This window comes from Tupaia chinensis, unplaced genomic scaffold (assembly GCF_000334495.1).
Source record: "Tupaia chinensis unplaced genomic scaffold, TupChi_1.0 Scaffold139341_1, whole genome shotgun sequence".
In the NCBI taxonomy this organism is placed as follows: domain Eukaryota; kingdom Metazoa; phylum Chordata; class Mammalia; order Scandentia; family Tupaiidae; genus Tupaia; species Tupaia belangeri.
The window spans coordinates 630,744-647,253 of NW_006199230.1; the positions used below are offsets into that span (position 1 = coordinate 630,744).

The 16,510-nt window shown below is 34.9% G+C and overlaps 1 protein-coding gene across 7 annotated transcripts in view; it reads left to right on the forward strand.

The window, feature by feature from the left end:
• Positions 1-16,255, forward strand: part of SPOPL (speckle type BTB/POZ protein like) — a 68,169-nt gene extending 51,914 nt beyond the window's left edge. For 3 of the 7 annotated variants that reach the window (XM_006161860.3, XM_027765678.1, XM_027765679.1), the window contains 6 exons: positions 828-1,005; positions 1,086-1,141; positions 2,029-2,151; positions 7,199-7,341; positions 7,430-7,483; positions 12,612-16,255. In XM_006161860.3, the coding sequence (XP_006161922.1) occupies positions 828-1,005; positions 1,086-1,141; positions 2,029-2,151; positions 7,199-7,341; positions 7,430-7,483; positions 12,612-12,756 (699 nt within the window). In that variant the 3' untranslated portion in view covers positions 12,757-16,255. The remainder of the gene's footprint in view (positions 1-827; positions 1,006-1,085; positions 1,142-2,028; positions 2,152-7,198; positions 7,342-7,429; positions 7,484-12,611) is intronic. The other 4 variants (XM_006161859.3, XM_006161861.3, XM_006161862.3 and 1 more) reach the window with 2 other exon arrangements.
• Positions 16,256-16,510: the final 255 nt, after the last annotated feature.

Sequence of the window (16,510 nt, forward strand, 5' to 3'; positions counted from 1 at the left end):
AGTCAATAGTTTTTGAGGGTTTTATTGAATATTCTTATCTTGAATGGGAGATAGTTTAGTCTATATTATATTGAATATACATAAAAGCAATGCCCAAATTATTCTTCTATTTATTATTTCATATTAAAATATTTAAAGGCCTGTAACTTGACCAAATTATACTTGTGTTACTTTTGCTGTTAATTTTCCATAAAAGATTTTCATTAACTTTAATGCTTTTGTAGGAATTCTTGGACTTCAAAATTTAAATCAGTTTTATTAGAGTTAAAACATGTAGAAACAACACTTAAAATACTTCCCAGTTTGTATATCATAGACTATAGTTTTTTTTTATAACTCTTTTTTGTACTGGAAAAAATAATTATGAGCCTTATACTATGTTTATTGTATATATTTAGTAACATTTAAATGTTAATAGATCTGAAGTGTAATGGAGACAATAAAGAGGAATTTCTTCCTCTGCTTCACAAAAATGTCTTCTCCTTTTTGAGTTTGACATTGTATTGTGGCTTTTTTGTTGAGAGATTTATTTTTTTGTAACTACCTTAATAATCAAGCATTCCAGCTAGTCCATAAGCCATATACTATATTTATATAGATTGTCACTACTGAAAAAAAAATATATGTTTCTAATTTTTTCTGTATTGTTTCTCTAATTATTTATTTTTTCTCTTTAAAATTGTGTCTTATATTCAGTTCTTAGGTGCTCAGATTATCACTGGTATGTTAAATTATCTGAAGTATTTTAAATATAAACATTTCAGTATAAACTAAGTATTGATATTCATTTGTGAAAATATTTTTCTTACTGTCCCTTTCTTAACTAGGTGAGTGTGGTCCAAGATTCAATAAATATATCAGGACATACTAACACAAATACTTTGAAGGTGCCCGAATGTCGACTAGCAGAAGATTTAGGTAATCTCTGGGAAAACACAAGATTTACAGATTGCAGTTTTTTTGTGAGAGGACAAGAATTTAAAGCTCATAAATCTGTGCTTGCAGGTACTTTCTACTTTTGGGAAATGTAATATGTGTTTTAAATAAATTTATGCATTAAGTAATGATGCCTAATCTTGTTACAGCCCGTTCCCCAGTTTTTAATGCAATGTTTGAGCATGAAATGGAAGAGAGTAAAAAGGTAAATATCGTTTAAAGACTAATATTTAATTCGTACAAATGTAAAATAGTGCAATGTATATTTTAATAATAACAGTGCATGTTCTCATTGTCATGCTGTGATAAGTGGGAAAAAATTATAGAATTTCATAAAAAGATGGGGAAATAAGTGTTCCATAATAGAATAATAGATGTAACTCCGTGTGGATGCACAGGAAAAATACAGATACAGACATAAAAAACAAACTAGTCCTCTTTGGACTTAAGTGTCTCAGGTAAGCAAGGAAGTGTCAGTAGATGAGAGTACCTGTCATTTTTACAAAAGGAAGAGTTCTGAAGTTGTGAGCTTTGTTATATCAAATACCTGTCTGTCACTTTGCTACATGAATAAAACTGTTGGTTATGGGGTCTTAGGCATTATGCTAGGCTGTAGGAATTCACCAAAGAAAACATTAATACCATCTTTTAATACAGAGGTCAGGAGTTAAACAAAGAGATATTTCATTGACCTGCAAGGCTTTCTTGTTTCTATTTTGTTTTTTAACTCTTTTTTAATTGAGAAATTGGATCTTACGCTTCCACATTTATAGTGCTTAGTTTGGTCTGAGTATCAGGGTGTGGACTTCAGCTGATCGTGGTTGCCACCCCTCACACAGTAGAACTTTCCTCTTATGCTTACCACTTTACTTTACCTGATTAAGTTACTAAAGAGTTACTTGCCTTAGTTTTTAAGTGGAGTTTAGAAAGATCTGTGTGTGTGTGTGTGTGCATGTGTGTGTGTTGTATATACACACATATATATATTTGAGTTATAAAATACTTTAGTACAGATTTGAGGCTTTTAAAATTCCCTTTGGTTCATTTTTGTGTAAATGTTCCTTAACTTTTTTGTGTTATTTTCAATAACAGAATCGAGTGGAAATCAATGATTTAGACCCTGAGGTTTTTAAAGAAATGATGAGATTCGTGTACACAGGGAAAGCACCAAATCTTGACAAAATGGCTGACAACTTGTTGGCAGCTGCAGACAAAGTAAGTAATTAGGTCTTCAGGAGCTGAAAAATATCCTCAAGCTTGATGTATATAGAAAACTGTCACCAAATGAAAACTCCAGATACCATGAAATATTGAATTATTTTATACTATTTGTAGATAGCTCTTGAGAGTTTTATAAAATAGCATACAGTGGGCTAATGTGGAAATGAGATTTAAAATTTAAGAATCAACAAGATACAAAAGTACCTTGAGACAATATATGGAAAAAGCAATTTTGAAATAGGCTAAACTGTGATTAACCTTTTTGTACAATTTAATTTTCTGTATTCAGAGATTAGTTTTTGTAATATGGTGGCATAGAAAGAGAAATTAATGTTAATTTTATAATGCTCTTTTGTAATTATGATTTCTTGAAGGTAGGGAAACTGCAAAAGATACCAGAAAATACTGAAGTCAGTAATTCTCCATCTTAAAAGCTTATTCGGGGGGGCAATAGGTGGTGTAGTCGTTAAGGTGCTAGCTTCCCACCTGGCCAACTGTGGTTCTTGTCCCGGACCTGGTGGCTTGAGACTCACACTGGCTACGTGTGTGTGCATGCCCAAAATCCTGAAAGGAGAATGGAGGAAAAGGCATTGTGGCATGACCATACACCGCTGGGTGGTAATTTCTTGCTTTCTGTCTCTGATGAGCAGATGCCATATAGCAAAAAAGCTCATTCAGGGTGTGTGTGTGTGTGTGTATGCATGTGCATGTGTGTGTATGCATGTATGTATATGTGAATATAGGTAGTGTGTGTGTGTGTACCATTTGAAAAAAAAAAACAAAGATTCCTATTGGGTGAAATTGGGCCAGGTAAAAAGATAACTATTATGTCTTACACTTGTATGTAAATTTGTAACTATCTCAACAAAAATTTAAATTAAAAAATAGCACTTACACCAAAATACCAGTGGCATCACAAGTATTAAGTACATAGACATAAGCCTGAGAAAAGATGTTCAATACCTGTACACTAAAAATTACAAAATAATGCTAAGAGAAATTTAGGAAGGTCTAAATAAATGGAGAGATAAATCTTTTTTTTTTTTTTGGAGAGGTTTTTTTCTCTATAGGGCGCGTGCGCTCACCAGGCAGACAGAGAGAGATAGACAGAAAGCGAGAAATCACCCCCCGGAGGGATGGTCACGCCGCAATCCCTTCTCCTCCATTCTCCTCTCGGGATCTTGGGCACACACGCACACGCGCAGTGTGAGTTTTAAGCCACCAGGTACGGGACGCGAACCGTGGTCAACTACATGGGCGTCCAGCAACATAGCCATTACACTAACTGCTGGTTCCCCGAGAGATAAATCTTAATGAATTGAAAGTCCCAATATTGTTAAGAAGGCCAGTTCTCTTTAAAATGGTTAATAGAGTCAACATATTTCATTAAGATCTTAGCTGTCTTTTAAAAAAAAGTTGACAAACTGATTTTAAAATTTATATGAAAGCGTGAGAATGTAGAACAATGAAATAACTTTGAAAAAGAAGATAGATTAAAGCAGACTACTAACACTGCCTGACATCAGGACTTATAAAAAGCTTCATTAATTAAAACAGTATTTTATGATTTCAAGATAAACAGCATAGGCCATACCTGTAGCTCTGTGTTTAAGGGAACTGGATTCCTTGTGACTGACTACAGTTAGAATCTAGCCCTGGTTACTTGAAAAACACGCTATGTGTATGTGCATGCATGTCCCACATCCTGACAGGATGGAAAATTGTAGGACAAGACTGGAAAGACTACACCTCATCGTGAGGGGTGGGGACACACCTCCCTCTTTCTCTTTCTGGCAAATGCACACATCTTCTAGCAATTAAAAAAAAAAATAGTACTCATTCTAACAGAATAGAGATATGAAGATAGACTCTTACATGTATGGATACCTAATTGCTAAGAAAGGTTTCATGAAGAAAGGATCATCTTCAACAAATACTGATGGGAAATCAACTAACCGAAAAAGTGAACTTTGATGTATACCTCACACTGTATACAGAAAGTAATGTAAAATGGATTATAAACCTAAAACTATCTAAGATTAAGGAAAAACATAGAAAACTTTGTGATCTTAGGAGAAAGCAAAAATTTCTTAGTTGTGACACCTAAAACATGGCCTACAAAAGAGAAAAAAGATAAAATAAACTTCAATAAAACTTTAAACTTTTTTCTTTCAAGAGACATAGATAAGAGGAAAAAAAAGATTAACAACAGTCTGGGAGAAAATACTTGCATAGTATATATCTAATGAACAACTTTTATCCAGAATTTATATCTAATTTTTTGATACATATTTAGAACTCTCAAAACTCAGGTATAAGTGAACAATATTATTTCTAAAAGAAAAAAATGTTTCAACAAATAGTTTCTAAAATAATGCCAATGAAGTACACTGAAAGATGCTCAACATTTTTCATTAGAAAATGGAAATTAAAACCACCCCGAATGGGGGCTGGCAGGTGGTGTGGTAGTTAGGGCATTGGACTCCCACATGGCCAACAACAGTTCAAGTCCTGGACCTTGCAATTTGCTTGCTCACTTATTCTCTCTCTCTGGTCAAATTTAATAATAATAATAAATAAATAAAATTAAGTAAATAATTTTTAAAAAATACTACCACAAAGTGACCTCTACACACCTATAATAATGGCTAAAATTGTGGAAACCATCCTAAGTGTTGTTGAGGATTTAGAAGAATTGTTTTTGTTTTGAGAGAGAGAGATTTTTGCTATGGGGTATGTGTACTCTCTGGAAAGACAGAGAGAGAAACAGAAAGCAAGAAATCACCCCCCCAGGGGTAATGGCCATGCTGCAATCCCTTCTTCTCCATTCTTATCTCAGAATTTTGGGCACACACAAACATGTGCTCTGCATGAGGTTTTTTTAAGCCACTGGGTTCAGGGCGCGAACCACAATTAACTACATGGGAATCAACTACATGGGAATCCAGTAACCATTACACTATCTGCTGGTTCTGAATTTGGATTCTTACATACTGATGATGATAATGTAAAATGGTGCAACCACTTTGTAAAACTATTTGGTTATTTCTTGCTTTGATTTTTGGAGAGAGCTATAGGGCATTTATCCTTGCTGGAGAGACAGAGACAAAGAAGGTAAAAAATCACCCCTTGGGGGTATGGCCACACCATAATCCCTTCTCTTCCTGGGATCTTGGGTATGCACGCACATGTGCCAGGCATGATTTTGAAGCCGCTGTGTCCAGGACTTGAACTGTGGTTGGCCATTTGAGAGTCCAGCAATGTAACCACTACACAAATCCACTATCCCCTGTTTTTTTTTGTTATTGTTTTTGTTAATAAGGATTTTTACTCTAGGGTGGGTGTGCTTGCTGGAGAGACAGAAAGCAAGAAATCACCTCCCAGGAGGGAGGGCCACACCTCAGTCCCTTCTCCTCTTCGGATTTTAGGCACACACATACACACACACACATGCCCGGCATGAGTTTTAAGCTGCCAGGTCCAGGACTCAAACATGGTCTACTTTGTGGGAGTCCAGCAATGTAACCATCACGCCATCTACTGGTCTCCTTTGGCCATTTCTTAAACTATTAAACTTACCGTATGATCCAACAAGGCTCATTTTTAGGTTTTTCTCAAGAGGAAAGAAAGTATATGCTCATACATGGACTCAAACATGAATGTTCACGGTATCATTCTTTGTTATCACTGAGAACTGGAAACCACCTAGTTCATCAGTAGGTAAATGGATAAACAAATTGTATATTAACATATAATGGATCCTACTCAGTAATGAAAAAGATTAAAGTATTGATACAGAGGCAACAGCATGCACGAGTCAAAATGAAACAAAAAAAGAGTATGTGCTATATGATTATACTTAAAGAAAACTCTAGAAAATGCCGAAATCGCTAAATAAATGTAATAAAGTTTATTTACACATACCCCATATTGACACTTTGTGTCAATTATGCCTTAATAAAGCTGCTGAAGATGTTACACGATATATTAATAAGTGCAAGATTTTTTAGTGTTTGTGAGGAAAGTCATGATGTAATTTTTTATGTTTTTCTTTGCAAAAATGCATCCTGACTTTTCTGACAACCCAGTAATTTGCTTAGCTTTATAATAAATTCATTCTTGTACTGAGTAGTGGCAATCTGAGTTTACTGGGAACTATACTCTAGTGTTTGACATAGTAAAGACGATAAATCATCGAGAATATTGAGTAATAAGGTAGCTTTTTTTTTTTCTTTTAGCTACTTTAATTTTTTTTAAATTTGTGATAGAGTATGTGCATGTGAGATGAAGAGAAAGGAAGCGGAGTACCCTCCCCAGGCTCTGGTCATGCTACAATCTCCTTCTTCCAGTTCTCCAGCCCACTAACGTGTTGAATCTTGGGCACTCATGCACATGTGTATTAGGCTAAGCTAGGAATTTAAACGATAGTGCCATGTGCTATCTGGCTTCCCTTGAACTGTGTGTTACCATTGTGCCATGGAACTGGTTCATAAACCCTGCTTTTAAAATACACTGCCCAGTTACGTGGTCCTTAATGACATGGTTATTTTCTGAGAAAAGCGTTGTTCTATTATTTCACTGTTGTACAAACATTATTTAGTGATCACAAATCTGGATGGTACAGCCTACTACATACCTAGACGATATGGTACAAAAGGTGTTCAGCAAGTTCACAGAAAATGCATATTTTGAAAACTGTGTGTGGATTACTAATTTTTCAGGAATTTTTTGAAGTCCCTTTATATAATCTTATGGGACCCCCGTTATGTATGTAGTCTGCCCTTGATCCCTTGATCAAAGTGTTCTATGGTATATAACTGTTTTGTACTTAAACAAATTAAAATTCCTAAAGAAAAGTAATCTTTGTCCTAAACACATTTATTCTTTTTTAGGTTAAAGCAATAGGTTAAAGATTTTCGAATTAACCTTAGTTCAAAGAATAATCTGCTTTTAACTTTATTTTCTAAATTACAGATATTATGTATTTGAAAACTTTGTAGTTAGAGTAAATGTTTAATGACAGTGTTTTCCTTTTGGCTAGTATGCACTGGAACGGCTGAAAGTCATGTGTGAAGAAGCTTTATGCAGTAACCTCTCAGTAGAAAATGTTGCCGATACCCTTGTCCTTGCAGATTTGCACAGTGCAGACCAGTTGAAAGCACAAGCCATAGACTTTATTAATAGGTATGCTATGCTGTATTTCAGTGAGTATGACACCTTCAACATTTTTTTCACTGGGCTTTTTTTAAGTGTGTTTAAATCTTCAATGCAGGTGCAGTGTACTTCGACAACTTGGGTGTAAAGATGGGAAAAACTGGAACGGCAAGTAAGATAACATCAGTTTCTGGCTTAAAGTTGATCTGCATAAATGAAATGAAATATTTGCATAGTCTCTTTTCATCTACAATAAAAATGAATCCATATGTTAGTTATATGAAGCAAACTCATAATTACTTAAAATACACCCAATCTTAGCCAAAAGACTGAGAAGCAATACAATAGGTATGAGTCCAGATGTTACCTGAAGCAGACTTCCAAATACTTTAAAATATACTTGATCTTGGGAACCAGCAGTTAGCGTAATGGCTATGTCGCTGGACTCCCATGTAGTCGACCGCGGTTCGTGTCCCGGACCCGGTGGCTTAAAACTCACGCCGGGTGCGTGTGCGTATGTGCCCAAGATCCCGAGAGGAGAATGGAGGAGAAGGGATTGCGGCGTGACCATCCCCCCTGGGGGGTGATTTCTCGCTTTCTGTCTCTATGTCTCTGTCTGTCTGGCGAGCGCACGCGCCCTACAGTGAAAATCTCTCCAAAAAAAAATATACTTGATCTTAGCCAAAATGCCAAGAAGCAATCCCAGTTACTTTAATAATTTGAGTATTTAGTGAATTCTTGAGGCTATGCTCCCTTATAAATCAACTTCAAATGCAAACTGTGATAAATATTTAATTTTTAAAATTATTTAATTTTATTATTATTATTATTATATTTGTTTTAATTTGACCAGAGAGAGAGAGAGAAAGTAAAAAGGCAAGCTTCCAGGTCCAAGACTCGAACCGCGATCAGCCACGTGGGAGTCTAGCATGTACTGGACCGCAGTCAGACATGATGTAGTCCACCACAACACCTGCCAGCCTCTAATTTCTTATACACATAGATCAGGTGCGTATAGCTAAGGTCAAGTATTTTAAAGGCTGCTAGAGATCCAGCTCCTTCAGAAAGCATTTTTTTAAACTTTTTTTTTGGAGAGGTTTTTGCTACAGGGCACGTGCGCTCACCAGATAGAGACAGAGAGACAAAAAGCGAGAAATCACCCCCTAGGGGGGATGGCCATGCGCAATCCCTTCTCCTCTATTCTCCTCTTGGGATCTTGAGCACGCATGCACACACGCCCGGCGTGAGTTTAAGCCACTGGGTCTGGGACATGAACTGTGGTCGACTACGTGAGAGTTCAGCGACCTGGCCATTATGCTAACTGCTGGTCCCCAGAAAGCATTTTTTTAAATGTAGGAAATAATCATTTACTCCTATGAGGAGTTTATCCTCCAAATTTGTTTAGAATGTCTTTATATTTGAGTTCTAACCCATTGCTTCTTAGGTTAGTCAAGTACCATACATCATATGTTGCGTTAGGCCAGCTGCTTAATACGAAAATCGTAGCCATTTGATTTTTCCTTTTCCCTAATAAATCTATAAGGGGTTAGTTAGTAGATGCTATATCTTTCTAAGCTTGGAACTTCTGAATATAAACTGTTAGAACTTATTCCCTACTTTTTTCTTTTGTCATATTTAAAAATAACTTTTCTATTCTTAAAACGTATTAAGTTTTTCCTACCTTCAAGCTTATAGTTTAATAGATTAACTAAATAGGTAGTTATTTTAAAGGTAAAAGAGTTGATAGGTTGAAAAAGTTCCACTTATGCTTTTTATTAGTTTTACCTCTAAACCCTTAAATTCTGTTTTCCCAAAGTTGAAAGTTGAAATAAGAAAGTGAAAAAAATAGTTTCCTGACCTAACTTCCTGTTGTTTTATCTGTTTTGATAAATGTGAAGTTCGTTAGCTGGATTCCTATTACTTTGTAAATTCTGTTTTCCAAAAGCAAAAAAAAAGTAACTACTTTTAAATAATTAGTTGTCCTATATATTGGTCAGTGTATGGTACATGATCCTAGGAGAAATTCATTTTGATTTTACAGTATTCTATATTAGCAGCAAATAACCATTCTATGATCCTTTAGTACCCAGTGACTTACAGGCTCTAGTTTTACTCTGTTAAGAAAATATATTATAGGGGCCAGCAAGTGGCATGGTGGTAAAGGTGCTAGACTCCCACATGTCTGACCATGGTTTGAATCCCAGCAGATTGCTTTCTCTCTTTCTCTTTTTCTCTCTCTTTCCCCTCCTCCTCCTCCTCCTCCCTCTCTCTCTCTCTCTCTCTCTCTCTCTGTGTGTGTCTCTTGTGAGCACACATGGCCTATAGCAAAATTTAAAAATAGTAATAATGATTAATAAAGTTAAATAATTCTTTTTAAAAAATTACATAACTTTTTCAATGTCAAATTGTATCACCTTATTTTCTGCCCACTGGAGAAGCCATGTTGTATGCACAGATGTTCAATAACTGTTCATTGAATAAGTACATGAAAAGGCGAGTTATATATTAAAGGTATCTATGTGATTCTAAACAATTAGTTGAAATTTTAAACATAATGACACATTGGATATTTGATAGCTGACAAATTTTAAAAAGTGTTGATATCAGATACATATAATTCAGCAGACATTTACCTGGCACTGTTGTGTCTTAGCCATCGTGCCAAGGTGCTATATGTAAAAGAATTCTGAGGGGAAATCCTCGTGAGAGTTTATGTAGTAGAGACTGATATATAAATACATCATTTCATTATAATATGGTAAGTAATGTGATAGAGGAGGATATATATGGGTACTGACTAAGCCTGAAGATTTAAGAATGGCTGTTTGGGAGGTGACTGAGCCAAGTGTTAAAAGATGAATAGGCATTAGCAGAACTAAGAAGGAAGTAACAGGCATTGCAGACAAAGCAGTAACATGAACCAGTGTGTAGAAGCATGAAACAGTCGTTAGTCATTCATTCGTCAGATACTCTTATATTTTCTTATCCACCAAGTCCACAAGCCATTGTGCTTGGTACAAGAACATAGTGGTGAGCATAGCATGTTTTTCCTACCTTCAAGCTCAGAGTTTAGTAAGTAGATTAAATAAATAGGTAATTAAAGAGGTTATTGCAATAAAATGTGATGCTGAAGAATGTATAGCATACCCATATGAGCATATAGCAAAGGGACCTAACCTAATTTAGGCATCAGAGGAAACCTTTTTATGGAATTGTGAAAATAAAGACCTGAGGTATTGGTCGGAGTTAGCCTAGGGAAGAAGAGGCAGAGAGGAGGGAAAGTGTATCCCAGCAAATGGAAAAGAAATATGTAAAATTTTGTTGATAAGAGGAATGTAGAGTAAGAGTATGTGGTGAGGGGTAGATAATGAGGAGAAACCTGCAAAAGCAGGCAGAGGCCAGATCCTGGAAGACTATATAAAATCACATTTGACACTTTAAACATTATTCAAAGAGTAATGGACTTTCAGTTAAGGCTTTTCATCTAGGGTGGGGCATGATCAGGTTTGCAATTTTAATAATCTCTGTGTGCAGGGTTGAAAATAAGATTGTGCAGAGTTTAGGGTGGTGATGGTAGTTGAAAAGCAAAGTTAAATATAGGTAGACTAGTTGGAAAGTTTCTAGAATAGTTCATGAGATGGGTGTAATTAGACTTGATTGGTGATAGGATTAGAGAGAAATGAAAGTATGTAAGAAACTTTGAAGGGAAAATCTGTAATATTTGGTTATTATTTGGACAGTAGATTGTAGTAGGGATAGAAGAGAGGAGGCATAAAGAGGGTAACTAGATTTGTTGCTTAAGTGTAAATGCTCAGTGAGACTTCTACATAGGGTATAATAAGCACTTCAGTGCCAGAGGACAAAATTCCAGGTCTTGGAAGTAGGAGTTAGAATGCTAAAAAGAGGTAGTAAGGAACCAGCAATAAGGAGCCATGTTTCTCTTATCTTGCTAAAGAACTTAACTAAAGGGCACCAGCAGGTAGTGTGGTGGTGAAGGCAACTAGATCCCACAGAGCCGACTGCACTGTTTTAGTTCCAAACCCCACAGGTTGGGAAAACAGCCTGGGCGTAGGTGTGTTTTTGCCCAAAATCCCAAGAGGAGAATGCAGAAGTGATTGTGGAGTGGCTTTCCCCCTAGAGATGGCCTTAAATTATCTTCAGTGACTTCTCTTATTCATACAGTACTTAAATTTTTTTGTCGTCTCTCTCTCTTCCCCTCTCTCTGGTGAGTGTACACACCTCATAGCAAACTGAAACTAAAAAACAGCAACAGAAGAACTTAAACATAACCCGTGAGAAATAATAGAAGTAGTATAGTCATATTTACGTTATTAAGTGACATGGAAGCTGGATTTGAAAGGGGCAAGATAGGATATTAGAAGACAAATTGGGAAACTATTGTAATAATCCAAATGTGAGATGATTTGGGCCCTAGCCAGGAAGTCAAGACATCTTTGGGAATTAAAATAAGGCTCTGATGATTGATTGGAGAGCACAGAGATTAGGCTGACTGCCGGATTTCTAACTTGAATCACTGAGTAATGGTGGAAGCTTACCTTATTAAAAATGAGGAAAAATTTGGCACTTCAAGAGAGAAATGATGTGTTCTTATCTGACAGTCCTGAATTTATGAGTGTTGAGGCACATTCAGGTAAAAAGAGCAAGTGATTGAGAATGAATCACCTTGTGGAGGACTTAGGCTAGGATTTAGCAAATTAACAGTTATTATCATTGAATATAATAATTGAAATCATAAGACATAGATGAGATAGAATGAAAATGCATGTTAAAGGTGAAGTGTAAAGAATAAAATTTGGAACTCTAGAGAAAACTTGCTTATAAGAAACAGGTTTTTTAAAAAAAGGGGGGCGGGGGGAGGCTCTTGACACCTGATACAGGAATGGTAACAGTGAGAGTAAAGCAGGATCATATAAGGGAGTAGAACTGCCAGAAAAATATAATAGTTTCAGCTGTAACAGAAAATGCCGTTCAGGTGAAGATGATATTTTAATAAATTCAAATGATTTGAATACATTTAGAGACAGTATTCAACCATTGTGAAATCTACAAATTAAAGATAATCGATAGAGAAGGGAGTGAGTGGTAGAAAGTAGGTAGTAGAGGTTGGGAGGGAGGGCCAAAGGGAAGAAACATTTCACAGACTAAAAGAATGTAAAACTCTTTTGGAAAAAGTTCTATAACTTTTGCTTTGTAAAAGTTAAAATGAAAATTTAAAAAATTGATAGCAGTGCATTTTGAAAAGTATTCTTTAGTGAGCATATTTTAATTTTATTTTTCAGCCAAGCAACTGACATAATGGAAACATCAGGGTGGAAGTCCATGATTCAGTCTCACCCTCACTTAGTAGCAGAAGCCTTTCGAGCACTAGCATCTGCTCAGTGTCCACAGTTTGGCATTCCACGCAAGCGGCTAAAACAGTCCTGAAATCTTCCGCGAGTCGTAGAAAAATGGAATTGACTTTTACTCCTCCAGGTCCAGAAGGATTCTAATACACAAACCATAAGCAAGAGTTGTTTTTGTTATCTTGTCCACAGAACAGAAGCTGAAAAAGCATATCGCATGCATTTCAGGTGGATAATTTATGGTTTATTCTTCAGCTTTAAATTAGACTGATTAATTCACTTCAAGGCCTTAAATTATCTTCAATGACTTCTCTTGTTCATATAATACTTTAATTTTTTTATTGTGCCTTGTCATTTTGACCAAGGCTATGCAGGATTGCACTAGCTCCATAATGCAGTAATATTGATAACTGAAGATATTAAGTTTCAAAAGGATCTTCCATTATTTTGAGAAAAGAAAAATGAATTTTACAGGCTTTGTCCTGTGCTATCTCAAAATTTAAAAAAAGATTCTCCTTAAAAGCACTTGTATTGGAGATTACCAGTAATGTCTCTAGTCTTAAGTTCTATAAATACAGGAGAACCTGCTTACCTTCAAGGTAAGTTATGGCAATACACTGCTTCAATTCTAATTTATTTTTCATTTCAGGGGGCAAATATGCAATGAATTGGCCCAATTTTTAGTAAAATTTGTGGCGTTTGTCTATATGTTAACTGTCCAACAAACTGTGGGCTTATCCAAGTTTACAATGATTGAGAACTGATTGAGGTTAAGATTTCAACAACAAGAGTGCATGTTTTTTGCTGAAGTAATTCTTTTTTTAAAAAACTTATAGTGACCTATGTTTATATGAAGAGTTCTGTACATGTTAAAAGTAAGGATGACCAAATGTAAATTTAATGAGTGGGCCAATTTAGAAAAAATATATATGCACTTTTAATGTGTAACTTTTGTATGCTGAGTGGTACATATATTTTTTTGCTTTTGAGGGAATTAATAAGGTATAATTAATAGTGTCTTAACTTTTGAAAGAATTTTTTAAGACAGGTGGAGGCAACTGGGATGTTTGTGATAATGGATAAGAAAGATATTCTTGATTATAGTTAATGAGTCGGCTTGGATTTCAGATACTCATTGAATTTTTTACTATTTTGTCACACTTTGGAAGAGCCACCTGAATAATAAACCACAGCCTACTCTCCTTCAAATAATGAACCAATATTATTTGACTGTGGGAGATGCATACTAAAGGAGAGAACTCATAAACTGTGTCAGGCCACACTATGAACCTTTTTTTACCCCGTGTTTTCTCTTCTGTGTTTCAGTTATTGTACTAACATTGTGGATGATACTGAAATTCTGCATAATGTGAACAGGATAAACTATTTATAAACTGCTATTCATGGGCCAGTTCTTTATTAGAAATGAATTTTAGCTTTAAACACATATACATGTTCAGTGTTTGATAGTCATGTTCCTAATGGGTATCTGTTCTGATGTGTGGTTTAAAAGAAGCAGGAGTGATCAGTGTCAGGTCACCACATCTGATTTATTGTAATAGTGGTAATGTCCTTTTTAGACTAGATTTACATTTGACCACATGGGGAAAAATGTGTCACTGGAAAAAAAATACGTATACTTGTATGTTTGCATATATAATTTCATTCTCCAGATTAAAATGTGTATAATTTCATTATTTAGTTTCTGAATTCAGGACAGAAGGGGAAAAAAAGCTTGAGATTTTAATATAGGATTTATCTTTGCTATCTCTTTAACTGAAGCAGTCCTAATATATCAGGAGCAATTCGTATTTACATTGAACAAACACTGTCAAATAAGCATTTATTATCCACAACAAACTGGAGTTTGAAAAGATTACATTTTCAGATAACTTCTTCCAGAATAATTTAAATGAGGTGTCTTGGGTTTTTTTGTAACTTAAATTTGAAATTGGCAGAATCCCTTGGGATAGAAGATTATGACCTGGTAATGGACTTCGTCTTATGTGAGTGTATTATGGGGAGTAGAAATTCGCTTCCTTAACATTATGATTTAATCCTATTCAATTTACAGTGTGCAGTTTAAAAATACATGTATGTACACACTTATAATTCTAATTTAAGATTTTTCCAAGGTTTATAGGAAAATAAAAATTGCCTCAGACTATAGAATTATGTTGTCATATATCTGAAAAATACTAGTGTATCCGTTTATGTCAAATGCATACCACACCGGCACATTGTGAATTAATTCACTGCTTGAATTTACACTTCTAACCACAGTGACTTCAGTAATAATACCATGTAATGAACATTTCAGTTTGCCCTTACTCTAGTGTTTATTGTAAATCTTAAGGATTTTATTATAAAGTTGTTTGTGTTTTTGTTGTTGTTGTTTTAACTTGGTAGCACATTTTGTACCAAAAATGTCAAACACTGTGCTATAAGAATATTCATGTTTGTAGAAATGTCCACCTTTCAGATAATATAATGCCTTCCATTATACTAACAGAATCATATGGTAGTTGATTTATTTTTTTATTTATTATGTATATTTTTGGTATTGTGGGTTTTTGAGGCAATGATAAAAAAACTGTTAATGTATTCTGATGTGAGTGCTTCAGTAGTCTTCCCCTCTCACCCCGCTTCTCCCGCCACCCCCACCCCCAGTTTTAAACCACATATATTGTTTTCAAAACAGGCATAGATTCTGTCCAGAGCAGTCTTGGCCTTTTGAGCTATCAGCCTGTTCCTGTTTCCTTTATGCCATCTAAACAGGACTTTTCCTTAGAGAGTAGTGAGTGATTTTACATATTACATATTATAAAAGTATCTATTGGATAAATGTTCTTTAGACTAAGATTTAGAAACACTATATTTGTGCCTTTTTCATTTTTTAATTTTAATGTGTATTGGTATTTGGAGCACAAATATGAAGGTGCCATAATATGGCTTGCCAATGTTACCTCCTTGAATACTCACGTGTCATTGTCTTGAAATAGTAAGTGGAGAATCTTGCATGAAATATGTGGTCATTTGTGTGTGTGTATGTGTGTGTGTGTGTGTGTGTGTGTGTGTGTGTTGTACGTACCTGAATTCACTTGGGCTTGTGTGTGGTATGTTTAAAAGAGTGAATTTCTGAAAAGAACTTAGTTAAAAGTTGACAGTTCAGTTTAGTTGAAAATTCATATTGAAATAAGCTTTATTTGGAGGGATAATTGGTTGACAAGAAATTATAATTCTTATAAATGTAACCAACTTACTACATGATGAAATGTGAAAATAGTGCCTTTTTAGGACATCAGTTATATAAATAAGTTTTAAAATGTTAACAGTGATCTCTGAAAAAGTTGTCATGAACATTACTGATTTATTTTTAAACTAGATCTAAATAAAAGTTTAAATTGTCAAAAGTATAATGACTACTTTATACCCACTTAAAATTTAAGCAGAATTCTTTATGAAATTGTGGATCATAGATACTACACACCATTACTAAAAAAGAATAGGAGCTTCATTCGTAGGTTAAGTGTTGTAAAAATCCAACTCAACATGGTTTGTTCATAGCCAAGTATACTTGATATGAATGATTCTGACTTGGATGTGCATGCTCTTTGATGGATAAAAATACTCAGTGTATTCTTACAAAAGAAAGTGAGTGGGTGAATGGGTTTGTTTTAGTGTTCTCAGATTATATAGACAGCACTTTTAGCACACATAAGAGTATTTTGCAAACCTTTTTTTTTTTATATACAGATTATGAGCTCTGCTTTATTTAACTGTGGAATGATGTAAATTTTTAGGTCCAGTTGAACAAATATTGAGTGCCTACCATA